The sequence below is a fragment of the Diaphorina citri genome, unplaced genomic scaffold (assembly GCF_000475195.1).
Source record: "Diaphorina citri unplaced genomic scaffold, Diaci psyllid genome assembly version 1.1 scaffold287, whole genome shotgun sequence".
Lineage (NCBI taxonomy): Eukaryota > Metazoa > Arthropoda > Insecta > Hemiptera > Psyllidae > Diaphorina > Diaphorina citri.
The window spans coordinates 134,794-146,378 of NW_007377723.1; the positions used below are offsets into that span (position 1 = coordinate 134,794).

General features: G+C 39.0%; 3 protein-coding genes across 3 annotated transcripts in view; 1 reads left to right on the forward strand and 2 right to left on the reverse strand.

The window, feature by feature from the left end:
• Window positions 1–466: 466 nt before the first annotated feature.
• LOC103507098 (DNA topoisomerase 1) lies at window positions 467–7,885 on the reverse strand (the record flags this gene model as incomplete). The annotated part of the gene is given in 8 exon segments (XM_017443176.2): window positions 467–683; window positions 1,196–1,321; window positions 1,895–2,026; window positions 3,102–3,256; window positions 3,578–3,680; window positions 4,103–4,327; window positions 5,155–5,406; window positions 7,641–7,885. Coding segments are annotated over 8 exon segments (1,448 nt in total), but the record flags the coding sequence as incomplete, so codon positions are not given.
• Window positions 6,061–7,620, forward strand: LOC113466528. Its single transcript, XM_026822039.1, has 2 exons — window positions 6,061–6,365; window positions 6,621–7,620. Exons 1-2 carry the CDS (start codon window positions 6,236–6,238, stop codon window positions 7,082–7,084), a joined length of 594 nt encoding a protein of 197 aa, XP_026677840.1. The 5' UTR covers window positions 6,061–6,235; the 3' UTR covers window positions 7,085–7,620.
• A 748-nt stretch (window positions 7,886–8,633) lies between the features above and the next one.
• The window catches only part of LOC108252126 (DNA topoisomerase 1), a 5,460-nt gene continuing 2,508 nt past the window's right edge, over window positions 8,634–11,585 (reverse strand). The window contains exons 2-7 of the mRNA XM_017443175.1: window positions 11,262–11,488; window positions 10,758–10,984; window positions 10,500–10,555; window positions 9,867–10,124; window positions 9,650–9,829; window positions 8,634–8,693 (exon numbers count right to left, since the gene is read on the reverse strand). Coding sequence (XP_017298664.1) covers window positions 8,634–8,693; window positions 9,650–9,829; window positions 9,867–10,124; window positions 10,500–10,555; window positions 10,758–10,984; window positions 11,262–11,488 — 1,008 coding nt within the window. The remainder of the gene's footprint in view (window positions 8,694–9,649; window positions 9,830–9,866; window positions 10,125–10,499; window positions 10,556–10,757; window positions 10,985–11,261; window positions 11,489–11,585) is intronic.

Genomic DNA, 11,585 nt, shown 5'->3' on the forward strand with positions numbered 1-11,585 from the left:
ATTTTATTTTAGAATCAAGTTTTTATTCTATTCATTATTCTATTCTAGAAACAATATATTCTACAAGCTGAATTCCCGCTAGTTCATCCCGAGACATGGCCAAACTTGTAGAAAAGGCATGGCCGAAAATAATAAAAAATACGGTCGCGCTGCGCGCTCCCTATTAGCTGCATAGTTATACAACTAAAAACATAAACGAAACTCAAAATGTTGGTCGAGAGCGGAACATTTCTCTCCCGCAGTCTCTGCACTCTGTGTATTTCTCACGGAGATTTTAGCGATCAAAAATTGATCATATCTCGGATCGGTTTAGGTTTTCGCAAAATCCTTTCTTATTGCACACCTAGACCATAAAAGGAATATTCCTACCAAATTTCAGCTTTCTAGGTGTTGTGGTTCAGGAGATAGAGCGATCAGTGTGTGAAATGTGAATGAGTGAATGGATCTTGTTTTTATAATAGAAGATTCTATTCTTACCAGGCCACTGAGATCCTAGGGTCCAAATAGTTCAGCTTAGACGTGCCCAGAGCGATGGTTTTGTTCTCTTCCTTATCCGTCTCCTGTACTTCCAATTTAAGCAGCTGCTCCTTGAGACGGCCCAGCGCCGTTTTCTTCTTGTCCGTCATTGCTTTGCTTTCGCCTGCCTTCTTGGCGTCTTTTAACGCCCGCTCGGCGTCTTTCACCTGAAATAGACGGAGACGGTAACATTAGTAAACTATCTTACATATCTTGAGAGTTCATTGCAATGGTCGTTACATTAATTAGACTTATTTTATCGTGGACACTCGTTGTTATGTTGAAAGCCCGGGTTTTCAACTTTCAACATAGCAACGAGTGTTCAGTAAGATTCGTAGAAGCTAAACTCATATCCTCTAGGGCTGTTTACCCCTGCACCTAAGCCTCGGAGTGGGCTTTTTGTGTGTGAGTAGTTCAGTAAACTGAAGAACTTATTCAGAAAAGAGAAACCTCGAGGATTACCAGGCCCCCAGGGTTCAATGGGGTTAAAAACAAGTGTTGCACATTTTTGCCAAAAATTCCCTTATGTTGTATGGAGATTTTTGTTATCATACCGAAATCGAAAAGAGGGGGGATGTGGGAACAGACCGTAAGTCTGAAAGGCGTTCTTTGTTTAAGTGGAAGAGCACACGGTGGCAGAATTCTGCCATTAAAATAAAGATAAAAAATAACACCTCACCTGTTTCCGTTTGTTGCTAATCTTCTCCTTCAGATTGCCCATACTCTTATCGTGAGACTTGGGTACGGAACGTTGATGGTTACACAGTACAGCCACGGCTCTGTTAGCACGGTTGTACGCCAGGATCTGGAAGTATCAGGCACGAAACAATATAGTTACTAATCGTCTTCTATTGACATTAAAAAATAGTCAACCAATAGAAGAGAAATATAATTATGTTGAATGTAAATACATATAATTATCTTTTATCACGAATATTGGTCTTTTTTTTTTAAAAAAAAAAAAATCTTTGAGTCTGATATCTGATAGAAGGAACTCAGGAACTGTAACAACGAAAGTCTCATCGAAGTCTCACCGACAAGAGAAGAACATAATAAGAGAAAGCCAGTCGTTCCGAGAACGAACTTTATCCGTTCACAATATCCAAGCCAACTAGGCTGGCTGTAATTTAATTGCTTCTTTCTCTCGGTTAACAAAACTGAGGAAATAACAGTTTGATCAAGGGTGAGCTATTCTTTACCAAATAGTTCCTTAAGGTGTATAGTCCACAGCCACATTGTACTCACATTATGTATTTTATGTCAGATAAATTGTACAAATACATTACAAATTACAAAATTACGGACGTCAATCGTTGTGAATCGACGTCGATCGACCATGGTTGGATACACCTTTATAAGTTATTAACTTAGAATTTACCTTTTCGGCTTCAGAGAAGTCAGGGTCCATAAGTTCATTGAGTTGCTGCTGTAGTGTTATCGAGGCATTGTACGTACGGAACACTTTGGCTGTGAGGCCCTCCATCAACTCGCTAAGATGTTTGTTCAGAACCTGGCCAAATACAAATAAAATATTCCGAAATAGAAAAGGGAGGAAAAATGGGAGAGTTGAAAAGGTCAAGCTTTTACGTCATCTCTAAAAAAAGACCACATCACTTTGAAGGTCATAAAGAAATTATGTAATCTTCACAGGAGAAAAAAGTCGGACCGAAGACAATGGAGCAGTTGCAAATGGGTAAAAATTATAAATAAATGGTCGATTCCTATGTAAAAAGTTGGGAAAAATCCAAATCTGAGGTCAAAACTCCGAAAAAATAACTGTAAAAGGTCGAAAATTCAATTTTTATTTTCCGTTCTGATGAAAGAGTTCAAATATGTGTGACGTCAAACTTTACGCAGTTGTTTTTTTCGTCCGTTAGGTAGCGCCACTATGCAAGCGCGCTAGCGGAGGAGCAGAAAGAACTGCGCAGAAACGTATGCGCACAAACACATTAATGCGTTGCCTGCGAGGGAGTTTTGCTCGGGACATTTGATGTGACGTCATCGCCTACGGGAGCGTATGCCGTGACGTCAAAGTTCACGATTTACCGGTATTTTTTAAATCTAGAAGTCGTAGAAGAAAAAGAAAAATTTCGTTGGTCCTCATTTTTCCTGCTCTATGACTTTGAAACATCACCTAAGTAAGCACGACTGATCTATTCTTTCTTTATCCTTGTAGTGCCTACACTTGGTAAAGGCAGGTAAAAAAGGCGTCCATATAATTTATTTATAGAAAATAGGGTCCGATGGTCACAAAAGGACAGAGGTTTTATGGCGACAACCAAAGATCTGCTGTACCTGTACGTCTGCGAGTCACCCTACTTTATTTATGACTCTCTCAGAAAAAAACAGACATCCGTTGTGGTAGAATTGTTTTTGTGTTTACTGGTGAAGGAATACCTACTCTTATTTTTGGACCCAAAATTCTTTTAGAAAGGAAATATGGTTTTGTTATAAAATCGCATCGCTTCGTTTGCTCCAATGATCTTTTACTTACTGAAGTTTCTATGGTGAAAACTATCACAGAATTAAAAAGAAAAAAGAAAACGATTTGAATCATTTCATTGCTTCAATTGATCTGTACTTACGGAAGTGTTAAGTCTGTCGAACAGGTCATCAGATCCCTTCTTGTTCTCGACGAATAGTTGCAGATTCTTGAACACTCGTTTCTCCACAGGAACTTCGTTATAATAACGAATGGAATCCTTACCGAGGAAATCGAAACATACAACGTACGGTTTACCTGAAAACGGGAAAACGAGAGAAAAATATAGAACATTAGTAAAGAAGAAAAGCTGAATTCCTATTTTTTAAAGAATGTAAGAAAAAAGTTAGAACATTTCTGGTGGATTATAAAAAAAAAGAGGTTTGACAGAGAGAACTGTAACTGCCAAGGTCTTATCGTCCCGAAAGCGAAGAGAGAAGGAAGACAGGATAGGAGGAGAAAGCTGGCTATTCCGTGAACAAACCTCATCTGTTTGGATAAAATCCACCCTGGGAGAGAATCGAACCCGCGACCTAGCGCTTGCAAGGCTGGCAAAAACTACCTTATTAAAGAACTTACCGTCTTTCTCTTCATGCAGCTGAATATGCTCCACTCGTAAAGAACAGCAACCTACAGTGTCTGCCTGATCTTCATCCTTCTCATTACCAGCTCTCAGCGCCAACTGAAATCAATCATAACACAACTCGACTTGTTCAATTTCTATTGAAAGGTTCGTAAGTTACCTTTGTTAAGGCCCGTTCCCCCTTGGCATTTGGGGGAAAAAATCGGATGAAACAATTGCCCGGGTGGTCACCCACCTGATCGCGAAGGTAAAAACTCGATGTGAAAGACAGTGAATTTTTAAAGGGCCTTTAAAAGCGCACCTTTTTTTCCCGAAGAAGACGTTAAACACTGGGATACCAGGTCGTTCACGCCGGAAAATCGCACCTTATTACGTCAATAAAATAAACTCACATTTTTTTTAGTTACATTTTTTACCTTTGCCAATAAAGAAATTAAAATAAAATTACACTTTAAGTAAGGAGGCAAGATTCTCCTAACGGAACTCTTCCAGCCACTCAACAACCACCGAAAGGATCTCACCTTATCAATAAAGTACAGAGCGACGGCTCGCTGTCGGATGCGCATCTCTTTCGACTTCCAATCCGCCTGATAGTTCTCTCGTATCTTGTTGATAGATTTGGCCAACTTCCTCGCCGTTTCGTACTTCTGCCAATCCTTCTCTCCCTTCAGTTTGGACGAAGGGTTCAACATGATGTATTTGACCTGGCCTTGAACGTTCTCCGTCCAACTGGCGAGCCATGTTACCTGCAGGGGGGGGGGGATTGGTGGGGTTACAGTCTAATCATTAGACGAAGCTTGGGATCGATTATCGCCCGGGGCGAACTAGACAGCCTAAAGTTAAATTCTCCATACCCAGCTTAGTTTGCTTGGAAGGCTGCTCGCGGCGAACCCTATCCTAAATACATAGGATTCGTTCTCGGAACGGCTGGCTTTTTCCTGTCCTGTCTTTTTTGATTTCGGGACAACAGAACCTCCGTTGTTATAGTTTCCTCTATCATCAAACCTTTTAGAGAATATAATAATAAATATGTACAAAGGATAAGGAAAGTAAATAGGTAGGAATTTTTAAAAAGAAAGTGCTCAGACAACATAGTTCTCCTCAGAAAAATCTTAGGCGACGAAATATAACAAAACATCATAGCACTCGACATAATAAGTACTTTAAGTAAGTACAAATATCTTCCATACTAATCTTGGAATTTCTACTTGTATTTTCTGAACTGAACTAGTGTACAAAAATAACCTTCTGTCAAGTAATGGTTCAGGTTTAGGTAGATTCTCTCCCATTTATCTGTACCAGTACAATTTATTGTTCAAAGTTTCTAACATATAAAATTTACAAGAGTGCTCAGTCATCATGGTTTTCCTCAGAAAAACTTAGGCGACGAAATATAACAGAACATCATTGCACTCGATAGGGAAAGTATCAAAGTACCAAATAACTTCTCACAAAACAAAGTATCAAAATATCTAGGTACAGAAAAGACTAAAAATCTAGGTTCAGGAGGGAAAAAATCCCGGAGGCAGTAAAAATCCCACCAAAAGAAAGGGGGAAAAGAAAAAAGTCCCACCTGATTGTCATGGCGCACTTCCTTCCACTTGTGTCCGGGGGGCGGCGGGGGAACTTTCGAGTCCTTGCTGCAGTTGATAATAATGTCCTCCGCTTGCACGCGCCGCTTCAACTTTCCCATCTTCGGATGTTCGCCACGACCTCGGAAGAGTCCGGGCGGTTCAATACGGAAATTGCCGATCTTCTCCTTGTGACCGTCTATCGTACACACGCCGTACTCTTTCGTGATCGCCTCGTTCTCGTCTTTGATTTTCTACAAACACAAAATCGAATGAAATAAAGTAAATTAGAAGATGAAGAAATCAATTATAAAATAAAGCAGAAGATAAATTAACTTTAACATTGACGACCCCTCGACCATACTTGGAGAATGAAGTTAATTTAAGTGGATTACACTATTTATATCGAGTTAATTTGTAATATCAATGTCGGCTAAAACAATGGTCAACAATTATAACTTATAACTAAAACACGAGAATTACCATGGTTAACCTCATGTGTTTTCATTGTTCTGATTGTTCACTATTCAAACTTCACCTAGGTTATCATTTTTTGACACCCTAATAAAGTGTAGTTCGACGTTTTCCCACCTCGATTCTCACAGCGCTAGTATCGTCTTAACGGATTTCTTTGTTTATAAAATGGCGACGTGACATAACCTCATTTGGCGCACACCAAAAATCTTTCATTTCTTTTTTCTTTACCGCGTTCAGTCGAGTGAACATGTAAGTGTAAGGAGTTTTTAAGTGAAAATTTAAACAAGTAAATAGTAAAAATTAATTTTAAAATTTAATCAGTTATTGAACATTTTTTCACCTAAAAATAATTGAACTCATTGATCTGAACTTTTGTTTCGAATTTTCATAAATAATTATCAGAACTTTATTAGAAAGAAGTTCTCAGTTGTTCATTATTATTTTGCTTCTACCTGTGTTGTCAGAATATTTGGCAAACCAAAGTTTTGTCTAAAAGAAATTTTTATTTTATTGTGAATCAAAGTTTTGTCTTGAACAGTTCTTTATTTAGTGAACCAAAGTTTGGTCTATTAAATTGTCTTCAAAGTTTGTGATCAAAGTCTTTCAATGGAGGGAAAGTTCTCTTGTCCAGGTTGTGGGGAGAAATTCATCAGCACTCAACGAGTAGAGAGGCATCTACAAGTGAAGCATGGCATTAAAGTCGAGTCAGAGCAACTCACTTTCAAGGACATGAAAAGTAAGTAGTTCAGTAGAAGGGACAATTTGTGCATTTGTATTTCCATTTTTACTTTAATTTTTTTTGTAATTAAGTAAGCAACTTCAACTCACTTCAAAATTGAAAATCTAGTAACATAGTCACTCACATTTTTGTTCAATTTGACTGAAAAGCACATTTGTTTCAGACATTTGTTTTGGGGTTACTACAATGATTTAAAGTTTCAAAATTATTAAATAGTATTTTCATCCCTATTCCCGTTTTCTTTGTTCTCAGGTTTCAGGCAATGGAAAAGTGAATATGAGAAAGAGAACAAGTTGTACTACTCCTTTGGAAATGTTCGTAGACCAAAGCGGGGCTCTGTGCCCGATCCTTCCACCCCAAAGGCCACATTCAATATTCAATGCAGAGTATGTGGCCCATGGTGTCCATCAAGAATGGTTGCCAAGGAGTACGAGACTTTGGTTGAGCTGAGTTTTTGGAAAACTCACACCGGTCAATTGTATCGAGAGAGGAAACAACGAGAAGAGACCGAGAACAAATTCAGTGATAGTGACAGTGACACACCACTGTTGGACGAACCGCCTAAAATTGTGAGGCTGATAGGTTATGTGGAAAACATACTTTATATTTTGAAAACTTCCAATTACACTGATAGTCAATGTTTGGCTATGGCATTGAGTGCTAACAAGCTCGGAGAGCTAGCATTACAAGGTGAATATAAAGATTTGTCACCTTGAAATGGAAAACCCCATTCCCGAGAAAGTTAGCAAGGCAAGCAGAGGTGAGGCAACAGGGGTTCACAATGGTGAACCCCTGTTTTCTCATTTATATTCAGACAAAGATAGCTCTTGAGATTATTTCTTTCTTTTAAAAAAATTGTGGGTACTTGTTAGTTGTAAAAGAAATGTTACCTAGTTCATAAAATCATGAGTAAGTAATAGGTTTCTTTGCTTAGTTATGCTAGTTAAAGATTTAATTGTAGTTTCATATAACATTATTTTTCATTGTCATTAAAGTGTTCATTTGTTTAAAAAATTCAACTTGTCTTCTATTGTTTTTTTCTTTACCTTCTTACGATTAATTTTTTTTTAAGCCTATGAAAAATCACCAGTGAACCATTTCACACTTCTGTGAACTAGTAAAAGTTCCAAGTAGAGTAAAGGTGTTTTATTTCTAGTGATTTTCACTAGTCCATACAATCATCGCGAAACGGGGGACAGAGAACCTAATTCAAGGTGAAAAAAAGCTCCTAAAAACACCACTCACGCAGTCTCTCTTCCCTGACTCACTCACCTTTTTCTCCTCCTTGCTCATCGCCTTTCGCTCCTCGCTCTTCTGCACAAAGTAGGCGTGCATCTTGCGGAAATCGCACTTGCTCAGGTCGGTAATAACTGCGCGCTCTTTCTCCGTCATGCTCTTGCGCCAATCCTTCATGAAGTTCGTGTTGAACGCTTCCTTGGTCGTGTACTCATGCTCGATCATGCGCGCGTAAAACGTGGCTATCTCTTCGGCATCCTGCGACAGCTTCATTTCCTTACCTGGAAAAGAAAAAGAGGGAATTGAGCGATTGAATGAATCACTTGTTTTTTAATACCTTTCTTGTGACGCTATTACTTAACATCACTGTTAATATTTTTACTTCCCATTAGGAAGGCACCTATAAAAGGTAGAAAGCTAGAACATTTCTGGTGGATTATAAAAAAAAAGGTTTGATAGAGAGAACTGTAACTGCTAAGGTCTAATTGTCCCGAAAGCGAAGAGAGAAGGAAGACTAGATAGGAGAAAGCCGGCTATTCCGTGAACGAACCTCATCTGTTTGGATAAAATCCACCCTGGGCGAGAATCGAACCCGCGACCTGGCGCTTACAAGGCTGGAAAAAACTACCTTCTTAAAGAACTTACCGTCTTTCTCTTCATGCAGCTGAATATGCTCCACTCGTAAAGAACGTATTACACTCCATTTGGGGACAAGTACGCACCTACTTTAACCTCGCAAAAGCCTGAGTGGGAATGGGAAAACCCAGCAGCACACGATTGCTCAGAATCTCAGATGGTCACCCATTCAGATATCAAACAGGCGCTAAAGTTGCTGAACTTCAGTGAGTGACCCATTCGTAACTGGTGCATTCTGCCCGCCCCACTGGCTTTCTTTTTCGAAGGCCAGCCTAGTTAGCTTAGTTGGTAGTGCGTCTGCCTTGTAAGCGCTAGGCCGTGGGTTCGATTTCTGCCCGGGGCGGATTTTATCCTGATGGGATAATGTTCGTTCTCGGAACGGCTGGCTTTCTCCTATCCTGTCTTCCTATCCTCTTCTTCACTCATTTTTCGTTTCTGTTGAGCGCGGGCAGCCTGGAAAAATAAAGGTGGTTGTGGCAATGACAGGAAAAAGGGACTTTTTGGTTCCATTTTTCTCACAGTACTTGATTTTTATTTTGGGACTTACGACTTAGATATCTGATGCAAAATAAGGACAGTTTATTTTATTTTATTTTATTTTTTTATTTTTTTTTAAGAGGTTTGACAGAGGAAACTGTAACTGCTATAAAAGCTAAATGGAGTAATACAACTACTAATATGAGTAAGCCATTAACTTAAAAGTCACACTCAGAGGGTTTCCATTGGATCCTCGAGGGGCCAATGGGACCCAAAAGCCCAAAACAAATCAGCAAGATTAATTAAACACTGAACATGTCTGTTGTTTCATTGTAGTCAGACAAACCATTCCAATTCCAAGTTGTTGCATAACAAACTAACACACACACACTAAATCTAAACTTCTCTATCTAGCATTTAGAACACACTTCTTCAAACTACAACATCACATACGATCTTCTCTTTTCTTTGCCAAACTTACCACCAGCTTCCATTTCAAGGGTGAGCATGTTTTAAACAGAAAATAAATGTTCAAAGTCAGAGGTTTCAAAATAAAGGTCCACAACCTAGATCTTAGGAACGTTCAAAGCAGCCTTCTCAGGCTGGGTGAGGTTAATGTGAGGAACCAGGTGGCTAATTGCTGAATGGAGGGTGAAACCCATCTTAGCTGCTTATTCTTCTTTGCCATATTCAAATTCAGTGATGAGGTCGGCATTTTTTGTCAGCCCTTTCCAATCAGCCTGGCCATTCACTTCATCACCAGTTAGTCCCTTAGCAATTATACTAAAGACCCAACTCTTCATGAAACAAATTTTTTTTCGTAGATTCGTAGAAGCTTAACCCATCCTTGAGGGCTGTTTAGTCCATACACCTAAGCCTCAGATTGGGCTTTTGATGTACAAGAAAAAAAAATGATATAAATAAAAACTTACCAGAGGCAATTCTTCTTCCGACTCTTCCTCCTCTTCCGGCTGGTCCGGTTTATATTCCTCCTCTTCTTCGTCATCATCCTCCTCCTTGATATTGAGTTCCGAGTGTTGCTCTTCCTTCACTTTGGGTTCGTAGGAAGGTGTGGGTGGGGCTTGATCCAGGGCTGGCTCCATGTCTTCATCCTCGTATTCTGACTTGATGATATAAATAAAAACCTACCAGAGGCAATTCTTCTTCTGACTCTTCCTCCTCTTCCGGCTGGTCCGGTTTATATTCCTCCTCTTCTTCATCATCCTCCTCCTTGATATTGAGTTCCGAGTGATGTTCTTCCTTCACTTTGGGTTCGTAGGAAGGTGTGGGTGGGGCTTGATCCAGGGCTGGCTCCATGTCTTCATCCTCGTATTCTGACTTGACAGTGTTGTTCTGAAGTGTCGTGTTGTTGTGACTCGCTTCCAACATATCCGAGTCATTTGCACTCTGTGAACAGGAGAGGAAGTCCATTAGGTATAAGGACAGAAATGGAATTGTGAGGTAGCAAGGTGTGTCTACTCGAGTCTACTGTCATTTGAAATAGTGTGGACACTGCTTTATAATCAGACTGTTCAAGTCAGGCCCTTTTAATTTATCTATTTGGTTGAACCTTTGGACGGGTTGAGTCACGCTGGTTTGAACACTAAGTAAAACAAGTAACACAGAAATGCCTAAAATTTCAATCAAATCATATACTTGAGATTTGACTTTGATCCTTATTTGGTTCAAATTTTTCAAAAATGTCAAAAAATAAGGATTGTTCAATACGGGTCAGTATGATTCAGGATCTTTTGTTTTCTGAATGAACAAAAGGTTTCTTACGTCTTCACCAACATGGTTTTGTTGCACATTGTCTTCCTCTTTGATCTTCTTCTCTTCTGTGAACAGAAAAATTATCCATTTTGGATTTTAGTCCACTGCCAAGAGCTGCTGTCTTACAAGCACAATGTATAAAGTATGTATGAGAAGCAGAACCAATTTGTAAAAAAACTGTCAATACATAGGTATATTTTTGAAATGAATTAATATCAAAACCAAAAACCAAAGATGCAAAAGCTGTATGAAGAAATCATCCCTTACCTTTGTGACGATCCTTCTCCCTCTCTTTGTCCTTACTACTGCTATGTTTACTCTTATCCTTGTCGGACCGGTGCTTGTCTTTGTCTGATCGGTGTCGATCTTTATCTTTATCGGAACGATGCTTGTCCTTATCAGAGGATGACCGATGTTTGTCTTTGTCTTTAGACGAGGAGCTCGAGCTGTGGTGGCGGTCTTTGTCTTTTGACGAGGAGCTGCTTGAGTGTTTGCTGAAATAACAAGTACAAATACTTTTTGCCAATTTGTTTTTGCTCTCATTTCAATACAACACTAAATTGAAGTTTGTGACCAATATAAAAAGTAGATCTTTTTGCACTCTTTCCAATTATATAGATAACTCAGGAAGTTGATATTTGGTCTTAGTCTGCTCTGCTTTTACCCATTAATATATAAAAAAAGAAAATTTTCTCACTACATTTTGAACCCAACTTTGCCATTGAGGATCTTTTGGTCTTACAGCTGTTGTAGTCGGCTGGGTCTTTTTACCTTCTGTCCTTGTCCTTATCTTTGGATGAGGAACTGCTCGAGTGTTTATCCTTGGACGAGGAGGAACTCTTCTCTTTATCACTCCTCTCTCTGTCCTTATCACTCCTTTCTTTGTCTTTACTGCTGGACGAAGAAGAGTGCTTGTCTTTTGAGCTGGAACTATGTCTGTCCTTGTCACTCCTGTGCTTGTCTTTATCCTTACTACTGCTACTGCTGCTGTGCTTATCCTAGAAATCAAGCATATTTTATTTTTATTTATTTATTATTATTAAATTTATTTTTATTATTATTATTATTATTATTATTATTATTATTATTATTATC

Excerpts from the sequence above, each read along its gene's own strand:
- LOC113466528 (XM_026822039.1), top strand. The coding sequence starts at position 6,236 with ATGGAGGGAAAGTTCTCTTGTCCAGGTTGTGGGGAGAAATTCATCAGC. Across the intron at positions 6,366-6,620 it reads CACTTTCAAGGACATGAAAA|GTTTCAGGCAATGGAAAAGT; the intron begins GTAAGTAGTTCA and ends CTTTGTTCTCAG.